This window comes from Perognathus longimembris, chromosome 22 (genome assembly GCF_023159225.1).
Source record: "Perognathus longimembris pacificus isolate PPM17 chromosome 22, ASM2315922v1, whole genome shotgun sequence".
Taxonomy (NCBI): Eukaryota; Metazoa; Chordata; class Mammalia; order Rodentia; family Heteromyidae; genus Perognathus; species Perognathus longimembris.
In genome coordinates, this window is record NC_063182.1 from 36,762,938 (window position 1) to 36,790,783 (window position 27,846).

Sequence of the window (27,846 nt, forward strand, 5' to 3'; positions counted from 1 at the left end):
AGAGTCAAGTTTTTAAAATCATCCTTCATGAAGGCCAGTTTTGATGAAACAGGAAAAGCCAAGGAAGTGCGAGGGTTATTAGCAGAAGACTGAGATTGTGACAATGCTCCAAACATCCTAGAGTTTGGCCACAAGGGAAAGAAAAAGAAAGGAACACTAAAATGCTCATGCGCCTAGTCACTTCTGCTTTTTCACCCACAAAAGGAAGAAGAGATCTCACTAATGGAAAGCTGTATGAAAAGACACTGGACTTACTTGAAATCCCAGCCATTCAAAAAAGCAAAAGCTACCAGACAGCATACTTGAAGGGACATTGATCTCAGTCTCACCCACGGCACAAAATCTCCTCCAGTAGTTATCATGAGAGCTGGCAAGGTAACTGCAAAATGGCACCAGTCCAAATCTAGAATCAATCACTTTACACCGAAACGTGAGTAGTTACAGTAATTCTGTGAGACAGAAGGAAGACAATTTGAGCTGCCTTTTGCTTAATGCAGTGACCTACTCAGATTTAAGAAGAGTATTTTAAGGAAATTGAAGAGCAGTCAATGTCTCTATTTTATGATCTTATAGAAGAGCCTAACCCTTAGAGAAGAAATTGAATCTACTCTTCAGGAAAGATTCATCTTCATTACCTGGACAGGAAATGATAGACACTGAAAAGTCCCCTACTTCTTGGAGAGCCCAATCCTGGTCCCAGAGAATAGCTATAGGGGTGAAGGAAACTCAAATGCTACAAACCCTGACAAAACCAGAAATTATTAAAAATAATTAAGGATCCATGAGAAAAGTGTCCAGCAGTATTTACTGCTCTGTAGTTAAATACAATGCTTCCTCTATTACCGCTCATTCAATTTGCCTATAATTTTATTTAAATATTTTCATTAAAATAATATTTTAACATTATTTGGTATTAAATATATAAAATATCATATTAATGATATTACGTGTGGTAACTGTACTCATGGTTTTCTGTAAAGTAAATACCAAGAACAGGAAGTGGCCACAGATGCTTACTTTTCTCATCCATAAGGCAACAACTGGTTGTATTTGGGTGAAAATTCTTGAGCATGATAATTCTCAATTATCAAGGGAGGCACAAAACTCAGAGGAAGGAAACAGTAATCATTTGTGTCCAATCTCATCCATGCATTTTTCAGATCCAAGTTTTTGTATCTCAGTTTTTCAAATATGTATCATGTAGAGATGATAGAGTTTCAGTCACAGCTCCTGGAAGAATGCTTCTGAAAATAATGTGGGGAGCCTGAGTCCAACTCTTTGAAACCAGGATATTACCTTTTTCTCCTTTAAGATTGCAGGAAGTTGTGAGCTCACTGCCAGCCAAATAATTAACCTTTAAATATGACTCAATTAGTCCTTTCAGTTTCACTTATGACCAGCTACTTTAATAAAGAACTCAACCCTAGTGCTTTGTATTTTTAAAAGGCATAATAGATTGAAACCACATACTGCATCTTTTCAGTCTGTTAGTCATTTTGTTAATAAGCACAGCTGTTTGCACTAAGCTATATCGAAGCACTATTACCCGGGAGGAGCATCATGTGTTAAATCCCACAAATGTACAAAGAAAAAACAAGTGGCTTCTAAAACATCTCTCTTATAAACCCTATCCATAAAATTACTCAAACCTCACATAAAAATATTTGTACAGCAAATTATTCCTGCCTGGTCCTTAATTGTTTCCAATGAGACATCAAAATCTTCAGCAATAAGTTTTACTAGCATAAAAATTAATAATGTTGACTTTTTAAAGGGCTTGCATATTACAGCAATTGTTTTGAGGGAGACAGAGACATCTGATTTCATTTATATGACCCAGTATTGATTAAAAAGGATGATCATGGAATGGGGTTTTCTTGGTAATTGAATGTTTGTTTGCTTTAATCCAATATAGCAAATGATTGGATTTAACTGTCAGGCTCTAATCTATCAAAAGATGTAAGATATTGGAATGAGTATTGACCTCAGGATACACTATGGAAATATAGTTTTAAAATAAATACCTTGAATTAACTTTTCAATCACCACATTTTAGGTCATAAATATAGGGCACAACTCAAAACTTAGGTTACTGACTCAGTTACTTTGGCCAAATGTTAGAGTCAAGGGAAATGCTACAAATATGAATTTGAAGATAGACTACATGCAGTGACTCAGTAAGAATAAAAAGCAATTCTCTTAAAAGGGAGAAAAGTAATCCAGAAAAGGGAAACATCAGCGAGATGATGGTGCATTCTTTTCCCTTTGTCAGTTCCCTCTACACTGACCTCACCATTAACAGAGTTCCCACAATTAAGTCCTCAGCTTTGGCTAAAAAGAGCTAATAAATACATGCAAAAATGTTTATCCTTAGCCATAAAGGAAATGCAGATCAAAACTATACTGAGATTCCATCTCATCCCAGTCAGAATAGCAACCATCAAGAAAACAAACAATAGGGGCTGGGGATATGGCCTAGTGGCAAGAGTGCCTGCCTCGTATACATGAGGCCCTGGGTTCGATTCCCCAGCACCACATACACAGAAAACGGCCAGAAGTGGCACTGTGGCTTAAGTGGCAGAGTGCTAGCCTTGAGCAAAAAGAAGCCAGGGACAGTGCTCAGGCCCTGAGTCCAAGCCCAGGACTGACAAAAAAAAAAAGAAAGAAAACCAACAATAAATTCTGGTAAGGGTTGGGTAGAGGGAAGTGACAGGTAAATTAGTGTTATCACTGTGGAAAGCAGTATGGGGGCTCCTCCAAAAACAAAAGCCAGGCCTATCTTATTCACCCACTATACAACCCTTGGACATGCATCTGAAGGAATGTGTCGATTGCTATGTAAGAAAAATACCTGCATGCCCGTGTCTACTGCGGCCTTGTTCACAAACAACCCGGTTATGGAATCAACCATGGTTGCAGAAAAACAATGAATAAATACGAGGGGTGGGGGTCATATAAAATAAACATTGTTTGAAAGAAAGGAAAGAAAAAAAAAAAGGACAGAAGGAATGAGAATCTAATTTGTTAAAAGCACATTGTATAAACATATGAAGTTATCACAATGAAACCTTTGACATTACTAATTTATGTTAATCTAAAAATACGTTTAAGACAACCAAAAGGATGAATCTCCTGCCTGGATACCATGCGCAGTGTGGCCCTGTGGAGAACCCCCCTGGCCCCTTCGAGGTGGTCCTCATAGCTGACAAAGTTAAAGCTGAGAGCAGGCCCTTCCCACTGGGGCTAAGTAACCTGAGAAAAATCACAGTCGGGCAGCACTGGGTAAACCTGTCCTTAGTTGTGCAAGCCTGAAGGTTCTACTTTATCAGGAAGCCTCTTTCCTACGGTCTGATTTAATGATCCACTCTGCGCTTAAGTTTTTCTTTTAGCTGCAAAATATTATTTGCATTTATCAAAGACCCCTGAAGCACAGACTGAGAAATTGTCTACATTTTCAAATACACATCATCTATAAACAAGATTGTATATGGAACAGCTTAGTGAAATGTACAATTTATTTAAATACTGAATCTCTATAGGATAACGAAAAAGGAAGAATTAGATTCACCCTAGGAGAAGCTAAATACTGAAACCAGATCTTACTCTCAGCTCCCTACTTAACTTACACGATCCTTGTCTTTCACATTAGTAATTGAAAAATGTTTCTGGCAATACAGTAAGCTTGGTGATAAGCAAAAGGGCCTCAGGGCATCAACAGCCTCCAGCCTGCCCATAGTGTATGTGGATAAACTGGTGAGTGACAGACAAAAACAGTCCAAGGGAAGGTCTGGGATGTAGCTCAGTAGCAAAGTGTTTAGTGTTTGTCTATCAAGTGCAACATCCTGGGTTCAATCCCCAGCACTCCAAAAGACAAAAATGCAAAGTAAAAGAGCAATCCAAGGAAAGAACAGCATTTGATCCTAAGATTTACAGTACCAGAAAGCATCTTGGAACTGGATGATTGACATTAGGTAACATTTCTTCACAAATGTCCACCTGTTAGAAGGTAGGTCATTGGTTTTTTGTTTGTTGGGTTTTTGGGGTTTTTTGGGGCCAGTACTGGGGCTTGAACTCAGGGCCTGAGCACTGTCCCTGGCTTCTTTTTGCTCAAGGCTAGCACTCTGCCAACTTGGGCCCCACCCAGCGCCACTTCTGGCCTTTTTTGTCTATATATGTGGTGCTGAGGAATCGAACCCAGGGCTTCATGTATAGGAGGCAGGCACTCTTGCCACTAGGCCATATTCCCAGTTCTTTCTCCACACAGCCTTGCCTTTTGACTGATTAGCTCTTGTTGTGAGGAAAGCTGAGTAAGCTCTTCCTTGCAGTAACTATGACAATCCACTCAGTCTTCTACCTTCCCCACTTAAAAAGAAACATGAGTGTTATCCATGTGATTTTTTAATAACACCAACAATAAAGAAATAAGGAAGCCAGGCACCAGTGGCTCACACCTGTAATCCTAGCTACTCAGGAGGCTGATGATCACGGTTCAAAGCCAGCCTGAGCAGGAAAGTCCGTGAGACTCTTACCTCCAATTAACCACCAGAAAACGGGAAGTGGCGCTGCGGTTCAAGTGGTAGAGGGCTAGCCTTGAGCTGAAGAACTCTGAGACAGCAGCCAGGCCCAGAGTTCAAGCCCCTTGATGGAAGGAAGGAAAGAAGGAAGGAAGGAAGGAAGGAAGGAAGGAAGGAAGGAAGGAAGGAAGGAAGGAAGGAAGGAAGGAAGGAAGGAAGGAAGGAAGGAAGGAAGGAAGGAAGGAAGGAAGGGAGTAAGGCATCTCTACATACACAACTGCAAAAGAATCCCATGAGACAAATCTTTAAAGACACCAAATTGCAAAAGCTCTCTCTAGAGGATGTGGCATGAAGGAAGACTCAACAACTAGAATTATTTCAACAGAAATACACAGATGATTAAATTCATTCAACGCCCAACAGGCAGCAAACTGACAATTTACACTAAGTGTCTGGCTACCACCTGTGATTTTTCACAAAGAGAAATCTCCTTCCTTCCTAGCACTCTAAAAGGCAAGCAGTTTAAGGTTATGGTTTAGAAGTGCAATGAGAAGTGATGCCAGCCAGAGTCCACCTTCAACTAATACAGGCTCAAGGGAAGTGAGATGAATGCCCGTGAACCAAAGTCAGCGGGCCCACCCACCTGGACACGGGGTCTCAAGCCTCTCTGTGGCTAGGTTTTAAGTTGCACCCGCACTCAAACCACCACCTCGTCAAATTGAATCAGAATCTGCAGTCCACAGACTAAGGTGCGTGCAGGAATCAGCACCACCACGCAGAGGAGGAGAGGCAGAAAGGGAAGGTCGGGGTCAGAAGCACACAGATAGTCCATGAACACCTCGTGTCCACGACTCTCTCGACATCAAGCAAGCCTCCGTACACTACCTCAGCAGTGGGCGGCCGCTGGCTCCCTCAAAGCCCTGCTCCCGGGGTCTCATATACCTACTCCATTACTAGGCACCGAGGCACCGAGGCTGAATACTTCCCCTCCGTGCCGGCTCTTCAGCCTCCAAGCCACTATTACACGGTATGCAGAACGGCTGTCTTTAATTTCAAAATGGCAACTTGGTTTTGTAAGCCAGCTGGGCAGAGGACAGCCCAGGCAGTATCCAGGGACTTATTAAGCCTACTACTTTCCCCTGTGCTCACTGCTGTGAGCTCCCAGATGGAAACATACACTTAAGAGTAAATTATTGGTTTGCATGATGCTGAAGCAGTTGGTTCTTAAATTAATTTAATGAGCTGTGAACTTACTCTAAAGTAATCTCTTCTCCCAAGAGAAGAACTAAAGGAGAAAAAAAAATTTTCTAGTGCTTCACAAGAGGTTCAGGAGACAGGAAGAGTAAAAAAATGACAATAATTTAAAGATCAAGTCTCTAGCACCTTCAGAAAACTATTTCATTAGAAAATTTTACCTCTGTATATTGGGAAATATTTATATTGTCATTTAATGCTCTAAAAGATAAAACATTTTTTCGAATATTGACACTGTACTAACAGTCTCTTCCCTTGATCCTCACAAGTAGCCAACACCTAGTAGCTGGAAGCCTGAAGGCTGCTCAGCTGGAAGCCAAGCAAGCAAGCAGTCCATTTGTATGTTGAGAACCAACATACAAAACCAGGTCTGTCTGGTTCTAGCATGTCAGTAACTGAGCTCTAGTGAATCAATTCCACACGTCTCCAATGTGTACAGAATAGGAAAGAAGGCCACTATAAGAAAACCACTTCATCCTTTGATACAAAGGTCTGTCTCCACTGTTTCAATAAGCAGTTTCTTCCAGGCCCAGGGTCTCATATATTTTAGAATGTCACATTTGGGTTTTTATTTTCATTTTTAAACAAAGGCAAATATTGACAAGACCTTAGAGGGAAACTATAGGGCATTACTGCTGTGTAACAAATTACTCCAAAACTTAACAACATAAGACAACTAAAATTTGGGCCACACAGCATCTGAGAATCAGGAATTGGGAAGCAGCTAAGCTGACTGGTTCTGGCTACAGGCCTCTCAGAGTTACAGCCAGGGCTACAGTCACCTGAAGATGTGGCTCTGGTTAAGGGATCAAGTTCCAGATGGCTCTCTCAATGGCTGTTGGCACGTCTTTGACTACTCACCTCAGAGGCGGCTTCCCACAGAGCAAGTGATGGGAGAGACAGAAGACAAAGCCATATTGCCATTTCAGGATCCTGTTGCAGAGCTCTGAATCTAGCTCATACCCAAGAGCAGGTGGATTATTCCCACCTTCTAAAAGAAGGAATGTCAGGAACTTCATGGACATATTCTTAAACAATAAAGACCAACACACAGAAAAGATACAATGGGTCTTTCACAGTGTAAGATTTCAAAAGAAAACAATTTTTAAAGATTTGTCTTTGAAAAGTAAAATACTCTACAAATAACTGGTTGATCAAATACGAGGTTTTAAAATAAAAACTAAATCATCTTTATATTTCTAAATGGAAATGTTTAAAAATACATACAGTACCTGAACCGAACAGGAAACTGCCATCCTAGGGCTTTCTGGGTGCTATTAAGGATAGCAAGCCAGCCAGCCACTGTCGGCTCCCACCTGTAATCCCAGCTACTTAAGAGGACAAAATCTGAGGATTTAGATTCAAAGCCAGCCCAGACTCTTATCTCCAATTAGCTGGGGAAAAGCTGGAAGTAGAGGTATGAACCAAGTGGTAGAGTGCTAGCTCTGAGCAATGCACAAGTACTAGTGGCTCCCACCTGTCATCCTAGCTACTCAGAAGTTTGAGATCTGAGGATCATGGTTCAAAGCCAGCTCAGGCAACAAAGTCCTTGAAACTCTTATCTCCAATTAACCACCAAAAGGCCAGACGTGGAGCAGCGGCTCAAGAGGTAGAGCACTAGCCCTGAGCACAAAAGCTCAGGGACAGCTCCCACCCCTGAGTTCAAGCCTCACGACCAACACACACACCCCCAGGCAAGCAAGCCTAAAGCAAGCTGAAGTCCTAGTACAAGGGCACCAAGTGCACATAAAATGATTTTTGACATAAATATAGAGAAAGAAACCATTGCTACAATGAAGTAATTTGGAACATCTTTTTAAAAAGAGAAATAAAAACAAAACTAGCTTACAAATAATGAAAAATACTCAAACTCAACATTAATCAGAAACTATAAACAAAACTGCATATTCTTCTAAACAAATTGACAAGGATATTTTACATACAATAATGTCTAGGAGTACCAATATACACTGATAATGGCAGGCAGAGGCTTTTTCCGTTAATCTTCATAACAACCCACCTGGAAGGAATGATCCTTACTTCCTGTTTCCCGATGAGACAGGGTTTGAATCAGTTCTCTCAGTCACATGGACAGTAATTGGTAGAACCAGGAATTGACCACAGATTCCCTCCCTCAGTAATCTATCCACTAACCACAGTGCAGCCTTCCTAGAAAACATATGGCCCCAAGAATCTAGAGACGTAAAGAAAAGCCTCTACATCTGGGCACAGTCGCTCACACTGAGAATCCTAGCACTCAGAATGAGAAAATCAGGAGGATCAAGGTTCCAGGCCAGCCAGTTTTCTCAACAGAAAACACTAATGTAGTGGTATGCACCAGCTATATGGGAGGCATAAATAGAAAGAGTGTGGACCAGGCTAGCACAGACATAAACATGAGATTATATTTGAGAAAGATAAAAGCAAAAAAAGAGAGAGTGCCATGGTTCAAGTAGTAGAATACCTGCCTAAGCAAGCCCCATGTTCCAATCCCAGTACCACCAAAATAAAATTAAAAAAAAAAAAGGAAAGCATACACAGGATGGAGACAATTACATAGTTCCATGCTAAGTCAATGAGGTCAGGAATGACCCCAGTACATTCCTACAGTGATATAAAGAACAAATTGGCAAAGTAGAAGATTTGACAAGCACAGGATCATAGAACTTTCAAGATGGGGGCTGGGAATATGGCCTGGTGGTAAAGTGCTCGCCTTGTATACCTGAAGCCCTGGGTTCGATTCCTCAGCACCACGTATAAATAAAATAAAATAAAAGCCGGAAGTGGCGCTGTGGCTCAAGTAAGTGGTAGAGTGCTAGCCTTGAGCAAAAAGAAGCCAGGGACAGTGCTCAGGCCCTGAGTCCACGCCCAGGACTGGCAACAAAAACAGAACTTTCAAGATGGACAGTGGGCCTTCATGATTACTCAATCCAACCCATGCTTTGTGTAGTAACAATCATCCAATATTAAAAAAAAAATCCTGCAAAGTGAAGAAACATAAGGAAAACCCAGTCTCTCTCCACAGCAGCTAATGAAAGGGAAGATTATTGGCCTCATAATAAATACCCTCATAATAAATGCCTCCTTAGAACTTGAATTTAGCTGGGCATAATGTCTCATAATCCTAGCTACTAAGTGGCTGAGATTGAGAGGATCAAGGTTCCAAGCCAACCTTTGTAGAAAGTTTTCCAGACCCCATTTTAACAGAAAAGGCTAGGCATGGTGGGAGACGCCTGTCATTCTAGCTAAGGGGCGGGGGGGGGGGGGGGGGTATAAACAGGATGAACATGATCTAGGCAAAAGCAAGACCTTATCTAAAAGTGAAAAATAATAACTAGGGGGGAAAAAACTGGAGGTATGGCTCAGGCAGTAGAAAGTCCAAAGCCAGTACTTCCCTCTTCAAAAAGAATTTAGGTTTTCTTTATATGACTTTAGATCCAATTACATATGCTATGAATTAAGAAATAAGTTTAGCCTGTACGAGTATATACAAACAAATGTGTCTAAAACAAAATAAAATCATTCAAGTCCATAGACTCTTCAAAAGGAGGGCTTTAAGAGACCTTTCACTCACTGCCAGCATGATTTCTACAAGAAAGAAGCTTGTAGAAGCCTCACCTTTAAAAACAAAAACATTAGGGCTGGGAATATGGCCTAGTGGTAGAGTGCTCACCTCCTATACATGAAGGCCTGGGTTCGATTCCTCAGCACCATATATATAGAAAAAGTGGTGCTGTGGCTCAAGTGGCAGAGTGCTAGCCTTGAGCAAAAAAGAAGCCAGGGACAGTGCTCAGGCCCTGAGTTCAAGGTCCAGTACTAGCAAAAGTAATAATAATAAAAAAATAAAAACAAAAACATTCGAACAGGTAATGCCTTGTATTAGAGCTAGTCAGAAAAACAGGAGTTAGAAAAAAGATGTTTATTCAGGATTGGAAGTGAACACTAGCCTAGGCAACATGAAGCCTTGAGTTCAAAACCCCAGTATTTGCCCCCTTCTCCCCAAAAAGAAGGAGGTGTGCATGTCCAATGTGCAAGGGCCATCAGGGAAGACCTCAGTAGTGGAAAAGTTTCAACGGAGATTTGAGGAAGTAACAGTAAGCCATGTATAATGGGCGGGGGGGGGGGGGGGGGGGGAGTTCCAGGCAGAAGGAACTATAAGTACCAGGGCCTTGTGGCAGAGATAAATAAAACTCTGTATGACAGGAACAAACTTCATTCCTGACAATCTCATGGAACTTAAACTTTAGTGCTCAGAAAATTTAAGATTAGTAAAGTTCTGTCTCTCAAGAAATCTCTTTTTAAGTAAGTTTAAACCCAAAGCTTTCATACAGAACGAAATTGTCCAAAACAGAAAGTATTGTCTGAGGACACATTTCTCTAAACAAGGACACCCTGTCAAAAGCCCACCTAAATAAAACTGCTGAGACTTTCCCTCAGGTTACGTCACATTAAACAATCCCCAGCTGCAGTAAGAACGAGGCAAATTAGCTACCCCTGGGAAGAAGCATGAGTCTGTAGATGAGGACTATAGTGGGCAGTTACAGAGGTGTGAGGACAAAAGCAAGAAACAGGCAAGAAACAGCAACTGAGTTTGGAATCCATCATTCTCACCCAAATCAATGCACTGACTTGATGCCAGTCCTCGGGTCAATGCCTGCCCCTCCGCAGATCATGACATCACCTGCTTCCTCCCCGACTCCACTCCCACCGTCACCGGCTCCCTTTTTATCTGCTCTAGGCTACTTGCACAGGGGCTCTCTCTGCCTGGAACTTCAGCCTCCTTGTCACTACCATTCAGCCCAGATGCCACTTCCTAGAGAACGCTGTACTCCATCAGATGCCCTGTTGCATACATTAATGTCACCAACCACCATTTCCTCCCAGACCCATGTATCACTGCCCCCCTGATAAGCTTTGCACTGTACATCAGCCAGGACTGGGTGATACTGGTTCACAACTACATCCAGGCTTCAACACAGTGCTTGGCAGCTGAAAGGATCTCACAATTTATTTTTTCAATAAATAATTATCTAAGATCTTCTCGCTGCCTTCCATCTATCCACTACCACTGTGTTACCCCAGCTCTTACCTACCACAGATCCTGGTTTCCCAAGCTCCAGGTCTACCTGCTGACAGCAACTGCCTAACGCCCTAAAATTCCAGTAGGGGCTCTCCTCTGCTTTCATCTACTGCCCACCGTGTCTTACATCCTCTAGGTAGATCTCCAGTCTTCCCCTCACCTCATAACACCAACAGAAAAAAATATCAGCTCCCCTGTGCCTCTTCACAGTCCCAACAGTTCCCGGGGATAAGCCTTTCTCTTTTGTATGCCCTCAAAGGCCAAATTCAAGGCCCACTCGGTGAGACTCCCATGCCTCTTCTCCATTAGAAATCACACTTGTCTATTCAGCTGCTTTCTTAGGCTTCCATGCACATTCCTTTCCTGCCTGGTGTCAGGAAAGAAGATATTGATGTTTACTGAACACCATGGGGCATCAGACACTGTAGGAGATGCAGACTGACTGGATGCCTAGCAAGCTGTTAGACCTTCCACTGACTGCCTCACTGGGCTATGTGGGCAACTTCTCTTTGCTTTTATTTATGTCATGCTGTGGATTAAAACCTGGGCTAGTCCTTGCTCTGCCCATCTGTGATATGTCTCCAGCCCGTTAGCTATTGGTGAGATAGAGTCTTTCTGACTCTGCTGAGGCTGAACTCAAGTTCATAATCCTCCTGTTTCTACCTCCTGAGTAGAGGATTGCAGGCATATCTAGCCCAGTCAATTTATAGGCAAGTTTTTACTATATACAGTCTTATGCTATATTTCTTTCAAAAAAAAAAAAACAAAGAAAAACACAGTAATAAAAAATAGCTTCACTTTCCTTCCCTTCCCAAACGAATAATCCCAAAATGTTAGGAAAAAAAAAACAAAACAGGAAATGTAATTGACCTTTCTGGGTCTTACCCATCTACTCCATATGTGAAACTGAAAAACAAAAACACCATCTCCAGACACCAGTGACTCATGCCTGTAATCCTAGCTACTCAGGCGGCTGAGACCTGAGGATCACGGTTCAAAGACAAACTGGGCAGGAAAGTCTGTGAGACTTTTATCTCCAATTTGCCACACACACACACACACACACACACACACACACACACACACACACACAAATACATAATAAACCCAGAAACACAGCTGCAGCTCAGCGATGCAGCACTACCTTGAGCAAAACAAGTTCAGAAATAGCACCCAGGCTCTGAGTTCAAGCTCCAGGACTGACATCAAAAAAACAAACAAAACCCCATCACATGGAAGCTAGGGAATGTATATGGCTGCAAACTAGATTAACACCTGACATGGTCTCCAAGACAGAAAACCAGGCCCATCCCTTGATGATGGGAGCTAGGACGAAGTTGGCCATGGGCCTTCAAAGTTGCTGTCAAGTCACACTTAGCATAGTTACTATCCTGGATCCAAGGAACCCTTCTCATCACCCTTTATACAATTTCCCACTTGAGAAGAAACTAGCTTTTACATGGAAGAATGTTTGAACCTTACCCCTGCATGCACTAACACATCTAGAAATACCATGTGGATTGATAGGCTGCATTCCTGCCCAAATGTCTTATGGGGGAGTCTAAGATACTTTAGCAATCACATAGCAGAGCTCTGAAATGAATCAGGCAGAGCTTTGAAATGAATCTAAGTGGTGTGTATGCGTGTGTGTGTGTGTGTGTGTGTGTTGCACTGGGCATCAAATCTAGGGCCTCATTTGTCCTAGGAAAATACTCTTATCACCCAGCTATCCACCATCCAACCCCCTAAGTGATTGCTGTTCTTATTTTTTTTTGGTTGAGTATGTTCAGAAAACTAGAATTTAGATTACAAGCTAAGTCCATAGCTATGGATTCCACTCAGAGAAGAAGAATTTGTTCGATATATGTGGGAGGGAACAGTATATTTTGTCATCACTTTGTTACCTCAACCTCAAGCAGAAGGTACAAAAATAACCCTTCAAGAAGGTATAAAAACATACTAGGGGCTGGGAATGTGGCTAGTGGTAGAGCGCTTGCCTAGCGTGCATGAAGCCCTTGGTTCAATTCCTCAGAACCACATCAACAGAAATAGCCAGAAGTTGCATTGTGGCTCAAGTGGTAGAGTGCTAGCCTTGAGCAAAAGAAACTCAGGGACAGTGCCCAAGCCCTGAGTTTAAACCCCAGGACTGGCAAAAAAAAGTATTAGGAAAACCAAAGCTCAGTGGAGCTGTCTTCTGGTCATTGGAAAGCCCACAACCGCCAAGTCAGCAATTACTGCATCAAAAAGCATGCAACAATCTCATGGAAGGCTCTGAAAACTGTATGAATCTGCCACATAAAATCATCACCCCTGCCCAGGTGATAATCTCTACATCTTTTCAAGTTTTCTATGATGCCATATGGAAAATATTTTTAAACCAAACCAATTTGTAATAAAAACTTTCCCCCTCCCCAATTTTTTTTCAATAATGCAAGGTGCATTATTGAAATGTGCACCTGTTTTCAGTAGTTATTTTTACAATTTCAGAAAAGGTCATTTCAGTGCAAAAACACTACTCATCTTTTCAAAATAACATTTGTTTAAAAAAATATAGAGTTCCCAAGGGCATGAGTACTCATATTTACTCTTGAACACAACTGACTCAATATTTAATATGATACGTAAACGTGGGGTCACCTAACTTTCTCCCTTTGACTGGGGAAAGAAAGGATCCTATTTTCTAGTAGGAAGAATATTCAAAGTTTTTTTTAACCTAAAATACATAAGCAACCCCAAGTTTCTTCACCCCTATTCACACAGGAAATTTGTGACCTAAGGCGACTCATGAGCTGTCAGTCCAGGATTTGATTTCCTTTATAAATATTCTTTGGGATCACCATCATGCCTATGTCGATACTGCATTTCCAAGCCACTGTGGTGGGTAACCTGTTCCTCTGGGTGGGTGTGAAGGCAAGAGGGCCTGTGACTGTCAACAGGAATGAGCCTGGAAGCGGATTCATCATCTCCAAACGAAAATATTATAGCCTCATCAGAAACCTTGAACCGGATCAGACAGCTAAAGTGCTTCCAGATTCCTGATCCACTAAATGTGCTGCAATCATACTTTTTTCTAATTTGCTACATAGCAATAATTTGCTACAAAGCAATAGGTAACTAATACAAGTACACAATGGTTATAATTGCTATGAAGCGTCTTAGTCATATCTATCCCTATTTATTGTAAATTTCCAAATGTTAAGTTTCAGAAATATTAACATTTTGGGCTTAGAAGATACACCATCTCTAACCTGAATGGATAGGTTGACATATATATCCCATAATACTACAATGGAATCTGAAAAGCACCATGAACTTACAGCCACACTATCCTTGATTAATCTCATGCTGACATATAAATATAATTTCCTATCAGAATTTCTGTACATATGAAAATCTCTGCCACATATTAAGTGTTCTGCAGGGGCTGGGGATATGGCCTAGTGGCAAGAGTGCTTGCCTCGTATACCTGAAGTCCTGGGTTCGATTCCCCAGCACCACATATATAGAAAATGGCCAGAAGCGGTACTGTGGCTCAAGTGGCAGAGTACTAGCCTTGAGCAAAAAGAAGCCAGGGACAGTGCTCAGGCCCTGAGTCCAAAGCCCAGGACTGGCAAATAAATAAATAAATAAATGTTCTGCAGGCATTTTTGTTTTGTTTTGTTTTGTTTTGGCCAATCCTAGGCCTTGAGCTCAGGGCATGAGCTTCTTCTGCTCAAAGCTAGCACTCTACCACCTGAGCTACAGCACCACTTCCGGCTTTTTCTGTTTATATGATACTGAGGAATTGAACCCAGGGCTTCACGCATGCTAGGCAAGCACTCTACCACTAAGCCACATTCCCAGCTCATATTCTTCTGTTTTATAAGTGGATGTTGTTTATCTACAGATTAAATTTACTACAGATAAGAGTCCTTCAACTTCATTATCCTCACCAGAAATCCTGACACTCTTGAGTTCCTAACAGGCTCTAGATAAATTCTTAGGCAAATCTGTGCCTACAATTACAGACACATATCATTGGTACAGACTCCAATATACCCTCCCACTCAAACCCTATTTGTCTTCAAAACTACTGCAGAACATAAGGTCAAAATAGTGTCTGAAAGAAAAAGCAGGCCCCCATAGGAATTAAGAAAAATTTACATATCCTCCAAGTGCCTTTGTAAGCAGCAGTAGAAGCACAAAATAATCTGAAATAATAAAAATAATAGTCATCAGAGGGAAAGACCTATTAGCCTCTTGATGACCGGCCCATCTGAGTCGTTCTGTGGCAGAGTAATTTTACCTTTCTCACTGTGCTCTGCATCCTCCCGCAGGCAATAAAAAGGTTCACTAATCAGTTTTTAATTTTATCTCCTGGAGAGACAGTTAGCCTGAAGCTGTAGAAACTCAAGGTAAAGATCATTACAAAATAAAGCCCTAAAACCATGCCATTAAATAAATTATTCTAGACCTTTAAAATAAATAAGCATTTTCAAAAGAACCCAAAAACACAAAATGCCATGCAATAACTATTATTCTGAAAAGAAGTTCCACATAATCTCTTATGAAATGTTAAGAAAAGAGCTAACCAATAAGGTCCTAACAATAAATCCAAATGCCAAGCCCCACTGCACAAGGTAATCAAGACAGACAATAGACCTAGGAAGACGTAATTTTAGAGAAGTGGCAGAAGAGGATGGGAGCACAGAAACACTGGGCGACTAGTGGTGAACCTAATCAATTTTCAATAAATTCTGACCTCAGTTTCTGCAATCAGCAATCAGTCCCTCCTTCCACGGAGAAGAGAAAATAAGCATGAGTGAACAGTGCCTAAAGAAGCAGGCAGATGGGGAAACCAGAACCGGGGTCTAGGCTCACAGCCTGGGTCCAGCTCCTCACTTAGCGGCTATGAGGGAGGGAATTAGGTGACTGACTGGAATCTAATTTCCTAAATGAAATCCAATCAGGTGTAATTTATGTCCCCCTTTCCACACCCTCAACCTAGCATTCTGCCGCCTTTTCAGGGAGCATCACCGGGCTGGTTTAACTGGGCAAAGGAGACCACACACATGTGTGGTACCGAGGATTACACAGCTGAGCTACTGGGCAAGAGCATGGGTGGCATACAGGGAAAAAAAAAAAAGCAATGGCAGCAGAAACGAGGTATATAAAAAAAATCGTGTGACGCTATGACTCTATTCAGAATGCAGATGGTTAAGATACTCTCCACAAACAGAGCTGCAGTGGCCTGCACAGTTACCGGGATTTCTCACATCTTTGAATAACTGTGGGCTTTAACAATGTGCAATCCAGACAACACTGTAAAGCTTACATCCCCCCCCCCCCCGCTTCGATGCCACGATGATTTGCTACAGCTCCCCCCTCACGCCACAGGCCCTCACCCCAAGCATAAGGAATCTCGGTCCAATTCCTTAAAGCCCTATCTGTTACCTAGGCTTTAACCTGCAATCCTACTAGAAATCCTGAAGATGAGCGTTCAGAGTGATGGGGAAGGAAGGCTGCGTGTATATTCAGAAGTAGTGTTCTAGCCACTGACATTATTTCCCTGGGGGTGGGGGGGAAACAACAGCACATATTACCTTGCTCAGAACAAATATAACAATTCTCAAGTTGTTTCAAGGTAATGGATGAAAACTACAAACATACATAAATCACGTTTGGCTTCTCTCACCCTTAGCTTATCAAAACTCGCAATGTAAAACAATTCATAAACACAGGCAAGGAGCCGGGATGAAGCTCAGCGGCAAAGCACTCGCCTAGCAAGCGCAACATCCTGGGTTCAATACCCGACACAAAAAAAGAAAAACAAAATCCAAAACAAACAGACAAACACAGGCGAATGCCCTTTTTCTAATCCTCCAATAATTCATTTCCAGGAAAAAAATAAACAGCAATACTAAAGGCTCTAAACAGAAAACTTGCAGAAATCTTAGTATTCAGGCACACTTTCAAGTTACAAAAGCTACTGAAGTGCCTAGTATATCCTTTACATCTCAATAAAGCTGATTTTAAAAATCAGATAAGCGGGGGCTGGGGATATAGCCTAGTGGCAAGAGTGCCTGCCTCGGATACACGAGGCCCTAGGTTCGATTCCCCAGCACCACATATACAGAAAACGGCAAGAAGCGGCGCTGTGGCTCAAGTGGCAGAGTGCTAGCCTTGAGCGGGAAGAAGCCAGGGACAGTGCTCAGGCCCTGAGTCCAAGGCCCAGGAATGGCAAAGAAAAAAAAAAAAATCAGATAAGCGGTTGAGTCAACTGGTGTGCTGTGTGTTCTTTAAAAGCAAAAAGGAATACCCTTCTCAGATTTATTAGCACATGTTCATAAAGAGGTCATTTTTCTCATTCTAATTACTTTAGCCAGTCAACACTAATTCTTCGATGCCTACCATTCCTTAGTACCTGGGCTTCACAGGGAATCCCCCTAAGAAATATCTTATCCCCTTCCTCAAGGATTTCCATCCAATTCCCACTTGTAAGGCACAAAGCTAAGGCTTCATATATAGCATCTCAAAGTACGGAACACTCAACAAGGTAACTTGCCTGTGTTTACAATGCTAACCACATGAAGGAAGACTAAAAGCCAGATGAACTATAGCTAAAGCCTTTCCTCTTCACTGCATTGTATTCACTCCAGGATGAGGTGGGCAGGAAACCATAGCAACCACTACACGGACAGGCTTGGTTAGGTTTAGAAGAGTGACCATAGCAATGGAAAGTGGGAGAGGAAATAAATTCAGAAAATGCTTGGGATGCTAGAAGTATGTGGAAATTTAAGGATCCTGGCCCAAGTGGTTAGGCAGGCAGACTGTTGGCGGCCAAAAACATACACACACAGCTCCCCTCCTCCTTTCCTCATGCAGCTACTCTCCAGAGCAGCCACCAGCCATTGGGAAACTGAGTCCAGCCCTACCCCAAGTCCCAGGACCAGCCTTGATGTAAAGGTGACCTCACTGCCATCCATGGTGACTCAAGAACAAATCATCCGGACCAAAAGACACCTATTAAAGTCTGCCGCAAGACTTCTGGAGAAAGAGGGACGATCTCTATTCCCAGGTAGTACATTACCATCTATCATCTTGTCTCAGGCTGCCCTTGACAGCCTGCAGACTGCAGTGACGCCCACCATGGCAGAGACAGGACGAGGTGGGAGAACCAGGGCCTTGGCATCATCTTCCTGCTCTGAGCGTTCTCTTGGCCCCTGGAACCCATGATAGGTTAGCTAACAGAAACTCCTTCACACTGAGGCAGCTTGCAAGGGGATCTCCATAGGAGACCAAAACATTTTTAATTAAAAGGAGGGTAGTATCATCTACCAACATCCAACAAACTAGAGGTAGCAGGTCTGGAAGGAGCAGAGAGGTAAGGAAAGGAGCTTAGGCATCTACTGTGGTATCCAGGAAGAAATAAGAAAAGCACACAATGCAGATAACGAGAAGGAAGCCAGGAATGAGGAGACAGACTCAGCTGCAGGTCTACATCTTACAAATGTGGGGATTCACATTCCAGTGGTAGCGGAGGCAATATGACTGGATGCACTGCTGAAACACGATGAAAGGAGACCACACAGCAAAGGAGCCCAAGTGGGTGTGAAGGCCACACTAGGTCAAGAGTGGTGAGAACAGACAGTGAAGGAAAACAACAGTTCTGACAAGGGCCATTGCAGACAACAGAGGCTCAAGACTGCTTCTCCACCTTTGATAGTGGGATCTGAACAACTTGCATACCCAAATGGCCTCTGTGGACCAGCTCAGGAACCTGAATCTCAGTCACACCACTGCCCATGTGAAAAGGCAGACAGACTATAAACAAAAAGTTTCCAATCACCTTCCCGAACGCCATGCCCACAAAACCTGGAAATTCAGTCACTACCTGTGGCTTACGGAAGGCTTACAATAACCTTTCTAACTAATATGCTACCAGGCACCAGTGGCTTACACCTGTAATCCTAGCTCCTCAGAACACTGAGATCTGAGGATCAAAGTTCGAAGCCAGCCCAGGCAAAAAAAAGCGAAGAGACTCTTATCAAATAACTAGCAACAAGTGTCAAAAGTAGATTTTTGTTCTTTGGGTAGGCTATGACTGGCACTTCCGGCTAACACTCCCACAACTTTCCTTACTATCGGTCAGTCTCCCCTATTAGGAAACAAGTTCCTCTCACATTTGGAAAAGCAGCCTGTCCTTTTAAGTTTTCAGTGATGATTAGGACATTCTCCAGAGGAGCCATTTAGTGCTTGGCATCTCCTTACAAGATTGTTTAGTTACAGAGAAAGGGATTAACATAGACAACATTAAGAAAGAATAGCTGTTTCACTCCAAGAAAGAAAAGGAGAAACAGATCAGGGACCACAGGAATGCCATCTACATTTTCCAGAAGGGCGCAAACTCTCTACACATTGTAGTTGCAAGCTTTTTGAGTCACAAAGTGAACTGACTGGTTCCTGAATTCTACACACCTCGTCTATACTACAACATGTGATAACAGGTGCCTGTTTAATCTTAATATGTGAAACTTGGAAACAAAACTCTTGATGCGAAAGCAAATGGCAGTTAGCCATTACAACCCCAAGCCGGCTGACCAGAAACGACATGTACCAGCTTCACCTGTGCTTAAATGTGGGCGATAAAGCTCAGTCGACGCAGTCAACTGGAGAAGCAGGAGGGACACAACCAACTTGGTCTCTGACTAATCAGGTTTATTACAGGCCTGAAGATAATTACACTTTGCATCGAGGTGAAAAACAAAATTTTTCATAAAAATAAAATATTCAATTTGTTTACTCTGGTATTTTTATAAGGTAGTAGGTACCTTAACTGAGATGTGTATGAATCACAGATGAGCATTTAATTCTACTTCCTCCCTGATGAGACATTTGGTTCAAGTTTTAAAAGATGGCTCAAGACCAAGAACACAACAAGGCTCAAGAAGAATCTGGAATGTTTTATAAACTCAGCGGCTCTGCAGGCCAGGAGGGCAAGTCATTTTGGCAGACGGGGCTAGATAAATCAGGTAGGGTGCTGAACCAAACAATGGCATTTGGACTTTATCTCTAGACCAGAAAGAGCCACTGTGAGAATGAACAGGACAGCCTCCTATATCAAAGAATTATCAGGCCCTACTGTCTGGGATAAAACCCAACACATTCCAAAGGGGGGGAAAAATCACTTTTTCATCTTGTTAAGTACCTTCACAAACCAGTGTCCACAGCCCTAATCAGAACAATTTAGATTTAACCTTATTTATCCCCGCTCATGCTCAAAACATTACATTCATTCGTCTGTAGTTCAAACTCAGTTCAAGCTCACAGAATTAAAGAGCAGACAGACAGAATGACTGGGCCACAGAGAGTCTGGTTCATCATCCATCAAGAATTTATGAGCCCCTGGAGAAAGGGAGCCATCAGCGCTTCCAGGTAACAAATCTTTCTCCCTTACAGTTGAAATTATATTCAAGTCACGGACAATGAAAGTCATTTCAATAGTCTTTCAAGAACAAAACCTGTCTAAAGTACTCAGGAGGTATTTACGTATGCAGTGCGGAGGAAGGGCACTCTCCACTCCACGCGCTTCTCACCGGCTAACCCATGAGGACCAAGGGGCCACTTCCACTAACAGAAGTGCTCCCGCATGATAACCTACTTCCGCCTGGGGTTACAAGATCCCTGACTCCAAGTTACGTGCCTGATACAGAAAGACACCGGGAGTCACACATATGTCCAATACATGGGGAACCACTGGTTTGCACTTTACCCTCAATCTTCTGAGAGGTTTTCTGTGCCAATTCAAATGCCATGAAAATTACAGGTTCTTTTGAAGTGAGATGCGCATGTTCTAAAACCTCACCTTGTCATTGTTTTTCCGGCTCAGTAGGAAGTTACTGACCAAAGGACCAGAAGTGACTCACAGTAATCCTCCACAACCTTGGGAGAGTTAGGAGGCAGCATTCTTTAACAGCTAGTACATGCATTGTGTGTTTTAATTGGGTAAGCCACACAACAAATCTCAAGGCCATTAAAAATGTTAGTGGAGGTTACCTCTTACTGTCATATTAATTCAGCCAACATATCTAGGGAAAAAAATTAGACCTATATGTTCCCTAGGGTCCGAAGCTTGCTGAGAGAAACCATGAATCTTTCTTATTTGCAACAGCAAGCCTGAGGACTAAATTTATAATCACCTCTTGTGGCTTTGTTTCCCTGAGAATCTTTATGCTAACCAAACAAAATCTAGAAACGTAGTATGAGTCACCAAGATCTGGTTCCTAAAAGAACATAAAGAAAGATCTCTATTTCAGCTCAGAGCATTACAAAAGGCCTAACAAAAGTGTCCCAGAACAAACATTACTAAAAAAAAAAAAAAAAAACCACACACAAAAAAAAAACACCAATCTGAGACCAACCATAGCAGAAATTCTTAACTTGAATAAACAATAGATAGCAGCAGGACAAACAGCTAAAAGCTATTGTGAGAGCTCAAGACACAACCAATAGCAGCTTATATAAACTTGGTCTTTTCAAATGTTGGGTAGGGCTCAAACAATGAACTGCAAGGAAAAGACTTCTGGCTGTTAATGAGAGGACCTCCAAGGCAAGCATGCAAAGGCCTATGTAACAGTAATATGGACACAAAAACACTATGGTTTGTTTTACTGTTTGTTCAACAAAAATTCATTTTCCACTTAAGTCATATTTATTTGAACATATGAGGTGTATAGTTATTGTCTTCAAGCCAAAATGATTTCTATGGCAACACATCAAATCTTTCCTAAAGTTGAAGAAAAACCTTTACCTAAGTTGTAGAAAATTACTTCATAACTAGCTTTTCAATGTGTGATTAAAAAAAAATCAATGGAGTACTTTTCAAAATGATGCACATAAAAAATGTTTTGCGTAGCCTCTCTTACATTTCTACTTTACCACGATTAATCTTGAAACTCATAATGCATTATATCAATACTACAAGTAAATTCTTTTTGTTGTTAGTTTTTTAAAGTAAATTCTTCAGTAACTATTTAGGAATCAGCAAAATTTTCTTTATTAGAGAATCAAATATGTGAATGATTTTTAATGCAAAGTTGGCTGTTTCTATTTCTTTTAAGAATAGAAGACTAAGAAAGTCATCTCAAAATAAATATTTAAAAAATTGGAAAATAAGTGATATTTTTGTTTTAATTTCAGAGCAAAGACTTTGCTTGCCTTTCTTATTTTTATTGTTGTCTTCAGAAAATATTTACATGTTAGTAGAAAAATATAAAAATAAAACTAATTATTTCAGGTACATTGAGTTAAAAATCAATATTTCTAGCAATATGTAGTTACATTATTGTGGAAATACCAAAAATATAATCAAAATATATGTAAAACTATGTTTTCAGTAATAAAGTTATCTTTTTTATTATTGCCAGTCCTGGGGCTTGGACTCAGGGCCTGAGCACTGTCCCTGGCTTCTTGTTGCTCAAGGCTAGCACTCTGCCACTTGAACCACAGTACCACTTGCAGCATTTTCTATGTATGTGGTGCTGAGGAATTGAACCCAGGGCTTCATGTTTATGAGGCGAGCACTCTTGCCACTAGGCCATATTCCCAGCCTTCAATAATAAGGTTAATATAAAGTTGAGGGTCAGTTTTTGCCTACCATTGATAAAAATGTTCACAATTTTCCATTATTTTTCTTATCTTTCCAGCATTTACAACAAGTGAATTTCCTGGTATAATAGCTTCAAACAGAATTAAATTTCTGTGCATTTTTTTAAGTTTTAAAATTCTTGAAATAGTTTTAACATGCTAAATGTCTGGTATACTGCCTGAAAGTCTGATTTTTCTGACTCTTCTCAATACTCAGGAATTCTTGAAATTTTTCACCAAAATTTCCTCATTTTCTAAGATCTGAAGATGTAAGCATTGCTTTTTTTTCCCTTCAAAACAAGTATAAGGTCTCTCCTACTTTAGAAATACTTTCCACATCTCATTATCATTTTTTTAATTAGTAACAACCAAAATCATCTCCAAAGAAAACATGTAATAGTAGCCATAGGCTATTAACTTTAAATTGTTTACTTTTTTCACTTGTGAACTAAAGGAGAAGCCAATTTATCTAATTATATTGATTACAGTAGCTGTACCTATATTCATAATGTACAAAGGTTAAGAAAATGCTTTTATCAAAGGTCAAGTATGTACAGAATAAAAATACATGAATAATTAAAGTTAATTAAAATGTGTGTGTTTGGATATCATTTACGTGTGAGGTGCTTTTTCCCTACCTTCTACCCTAGATGAATGTTTTAGTTTAGTGCATACCGAGTATAGAGGTACTTAACACAGGCAGCATAGCAGTTGCAGAAAATACGGTTCTTTAGCAGACAACATCTGTGTTACACACATGGCCTTCAAAATAATCACAGCATGCTTCTGTGACACCAAAAGAAGCCAAGCCTGTTGTGAAGTGATTACTTCCAACCAAAGCCTGCTTAGATTATAGTTTTGTTATATGGCATACAGCCAGAATAACCGTATTATAAAGCTGATGGTGCCTTTGAATTACTCAACCATTTTCAACTTACTAAGTCAAACAAGAGGAGCATCATTTGCGTTATTAAAATGATTATGGATCAGGACTTTTGATTCCTGTTTCTTTGACAAAATTATTTCTATTTGATCCCAACTCTTGACTGCTCTCTTGACAGAATAATGTACATACTGCACAGCTGACAGGAGTATGGCTTTCATGATGAAATAGGAAACTCACACAGCAGATGACTTTAGACTCCAGATGAGTTTAGACTTTTGTACTTCAGAGAGGTTTCTTTGTTGTTTGTTGTTTTAGTGCTGGATCGTCACTTATCTTTTTCTAATTGTTTCCACTCACACAGCACAGGCAGTCTTGTCTCCGATGTTACTTTATTCTATTCTATCCACATAGCCCACCGTGGCCTGTTCGGCCATCTCCCAAGCTCCTTCCCAGGCCTCAGGGAGCTGGTCAGGGGCAGGTCGGGGAGCTGGTCAGGGGCTGGTCAGGGAGCTGGTTAGGGGCAGGTCGGGGAGCTGGTCAGGGAGCTGGTCGGGGGCAGGTCGGGGAGCTGGTCAGGGAGCAGGTCGGGGAGCTGGTCAGGGAGCAGGTCGGGGAGCTGGTCAGGGGCAGGTCGGGGAGCTGGTCAGGGGCTGGTCAGGGGCTGGTCGGGGAGCTGGTCAGGGGCTGGTCAGGGGAGCTGGTCAGGGGCAGGTCGGGGAGCTGGTCAGGGGCAGGTCGGGGAGCTGGTCAGGGGCTGGTCAGGGGCAGGTCGGGGAGCTGGTCGGGGAGGTCGGGGAGCTGGTCCGGGGCTGGTTGGGGGCTGGTCAGGTTGGGGAGCTGGTCCGGGAGCTGGTCGGGGCTGGTCAGGTCGGGGGCTGGTCGGGGCGCAGGTCTGGGAACGTGAAAGCTAACCATACCAAGCCAGCACTGCCTCCGGAAGGGCGCGGTGTGCCCGGCCGGGTGCGAAGGCCGCGAGTGGGGCTCTGACTCGATCCGCTCCGCAGCCACCGCGGAAGCGGTCACCACAATCCCTGAGGGAGGAAGAGCTCGCGATCGCAGCCACCCCCGTGTCTCCCACACGAGGGTCACACGCGCGAGGCAGGACACGACCCGGGCGCGCGAGGACAGGCACGGTATACACATGCGCACACCGCACACACATTACACACACGCGCACATGCCAGACACACACCGCACACACATTACACACGCGCATATGCCAGACACACACACCGCACACACATTACACACGCGCATGCCAGACACACACCGCACACACATTACACACGCGCATATGCCAGACACACACACCGCACACACATTACACACACGCACATGCCAGACACACACCGCACACACATTACACACGCGCACATGCCAGACACACACACTGCACACACATTACACACGCATGCACATGCCAGATGCACACCGCACACACATTACACACGCGCATATGCCAGACACACACACCGCACACACATTACACACGTGCACATGCCAGACACACACACCGCACACACATTACACACACACGCACATGCCAGACACACACACCGCACACACATTACACACGCGCGCACATGCCAGACACACCGCACACACATTACACACGCGCATATGCCAGACACACACCGCACACACATTACACACGCGCATATGCCAGACACACACACCGCATACACATTACACACACGCACATGCCAGACACACACCGCACACACATTACACACGCGCATGCCAGACACACACACCGCATACACATTACACACACGCGCACATGCCAGACACACACACCGCACACATTACACACGCGCACATGCCAGACACACACACCGCACACACATTACACACGCGCATGCCAGACGCACACCGCACACACATTACACACGCGTGCACATGCCAGACACACAACACACACACATTACACACGCGTGCACATGCCAGACACACACCGCACACACATTACACACGCGTGCACATGCCTGATGCACACCGCACACACATTACACACGCGCATGCCAGACACACACCGCACACACATTACACACGCGCACATGCCAGACACACACACCGCACACATTACACACGCGCATGCCAGACACACACACCGCACACACATTACACACGCGCACATGCCAGACACACACACCGCACACACATTACACACGCGCATGCCAGACGCACACACCGCACACACATTACACACGTGCACATGCCAGACACACACCGCACACACTTTACACACACGTGCACATGCCAGACACACACCGCACACACATTACACACACGTGCACATGCCAGATGCACACCGCACACACATTACACACGCGCATGCCAGACACACACCGCACACACATTACACACACGCATGCCAGACGCACACACCGCACACACATTACACACACGCGCACATGCCAGACATACACCGCACACACATTACACACGCGCATATGCCAGACACACCGCACACACATTACACACGCGCACATGCCAGATGCAAACCGCACACACATTACACACACGCACATGCCAGACACACCGCACACACATTACACACGCGCACATGCCAGACGCACACCGCACACACATTACACACGCGCACATGCCAGACACACACCGCACACACATTACACACGCGCATGCCAGACACACACACCGCACACACATTCACACACGCGCACATGCCAGACGCACACCGCACACACATTACACACGCACATGCCAGACACACACCGCACACACATTACACACGCGCATGCCAGACACACACGCACACACATTCACACACGCGCACATGCCAGACACACACCGACACACATTACACACGCATGCCAGACACACACCGCACACACATTACACACGCATGCCAGACACACCGCACACACGCCGGGAACAGCTCCTGAGTGTGGGTGAAGTTGTGTAAACGTGGACTCGCACGAGGGGACGCCCGGCTTCCTCCCAGCCCCTCCACACGCGCGCGCACACACACTCACACGCACACGCCGCTGGGATTGGATTCCCAGATGCCCGGGCTGGGTGCGGCCCCCGGGCGGCTCTGGGGTGCGGGGAGCGGGGTGCGGGTTTCCCCCCGCAGCCCGCCAGGCCGCCCGTAGCCCCTGGGACCGAGGGGGCGGCACCGCACCCCGCGACGCCCACCGGGGCCGGCGGACGGGGCGGGAGGACCGCACGGGCGCAGGCAGGCGCGTCCCCGGGCGGCCGGGCCGGCTGCGGGCGGCAGGGGCAGAGCGGCTCCGCGGAGCCCGCGGGCGGGGGGTCCGCGCCGGGCTGTCGGGGGGGGGGGGGACACCGCACCTTCCCGCACCCCCAGCGGGGCGGCGGCTCGACGGCAGCGCGGGGCGCCCGCGAGCTCGTCCGCGGCCCCGGGAACGCCGGCCGTCGGGGCGGGGAACGCGGGACGGGACGAGCCCCACGGCCGGGCGGCGGGGAGGGAGGGCGGGCGGGGCGCCCCGTGTCCCCCACCCGGGCCGCTCCGGGGCTCCGGGGCCTGAGCGCCGGGCCGTGCGTCGCCCATCCGCCCGCCCGCCTTCCGGACGCGGAGCTCCCGGGACGGGGACCCCGCCCGCCCCGGCCCCGGCCCCCCCGCCCGCCCCGGCCCCCCCCCCGGCCCGCCCCGGCCCCCCCCCGCCCCCCCGCCCCCGGCCCGCCCGCCGCGCTCACCTTGACGCCCTGGCGCTGCGCGGTGAGGGTCAGCTTGGATTCGTCCAGGAGCAAAACTTCGCAGTAGAATTCCTCCGGGGCGGCGCAGAAGCAGCCCATGCCGCCCGCCGCCGCCCGCCGCCCGCCCGCCGCCCGCCTCGGGCCGGGGCTCACGCGCCGCGCAGGGAGGACCCTGCGGGCCGGGGCGGCTGCGGGCGCGGGGCTGCGGGCGGCGGGCTCCGGGTTCCGGGCTCCGGGCTCCGGGCTCCGGGCTGCGGGCTGCGGGCTGCGGGCTCCGGGCTCCGGGCTCCGGGCTCCGGGCTGCGGGCTCCGGGCTGCGGGCTGCGGGCTCCGGGCTGCGGGCTGAGGGCTGCGGGCTCCGGGCTCCGGGCTGCGGGCTCCGGGCTCCGGGCTCCGGGCTCCGGGCTGCGGGCTGAGGGCTGCGGGCTCCGGGCTCCAGGCTCCGGGCTGCGGGCTGAGGGCTCCGGGCTGCGGGCTCCGGGTTCCGGCTCCGGGCGGGCGCTCAGCGGGCGGAGCTGGGCGCCGAGGGCGGCGGCGCCTCCCCGCGCATCCCGCGGCTCCGGCTCCCGAAGGCGGGGGCGACGCGGCTCCTCCCGGCCCTGGGGACGACAAGGGCGGCCTGGCCAGGAAGGGACAAAGGCGGGAGCCCCCCCCCCCCCCCGGCTGCGGGTCCCCGCCGCCCGCCCCGACCCCGCCCGCTCCCCCGACGCGCCGGCCGCCGCCCTCGGGGCGCGGAGCCTCCCCGCCCGCGGCCCCGACCCCGAGCCCCGGCCCCGGCTCCCCCTCGGTGCCGGCCGCTCCGTCAC

The 27,846-nt window shown here is 45.3% G+C and overlaps 1 protein-coding gene across 1 annotated transcript in view; it reads right to left on the reverse strand.

Moving 5' to 3' along the window:
• Epb41l4a (erythrocyte membrane protein band 4.1 like 4A) overlaps positions 1–27,159 on the reverse strand; it is a 207,517-nt gene extending 180,358 nt beyond the window's left edge. The window contains 1 exon segment of the mRNA XM_048331405.1: positions 27,041–27,159. Within this exon segment, the coding sequence (XP_048187362.1) occupies positions 27,041–27,139 (99 nt within the window). The 5' untranslated portion in view covers positions 27,140–27,159.
• Positions 27,160–27,846: the final 687 nt, after the last annotated feature.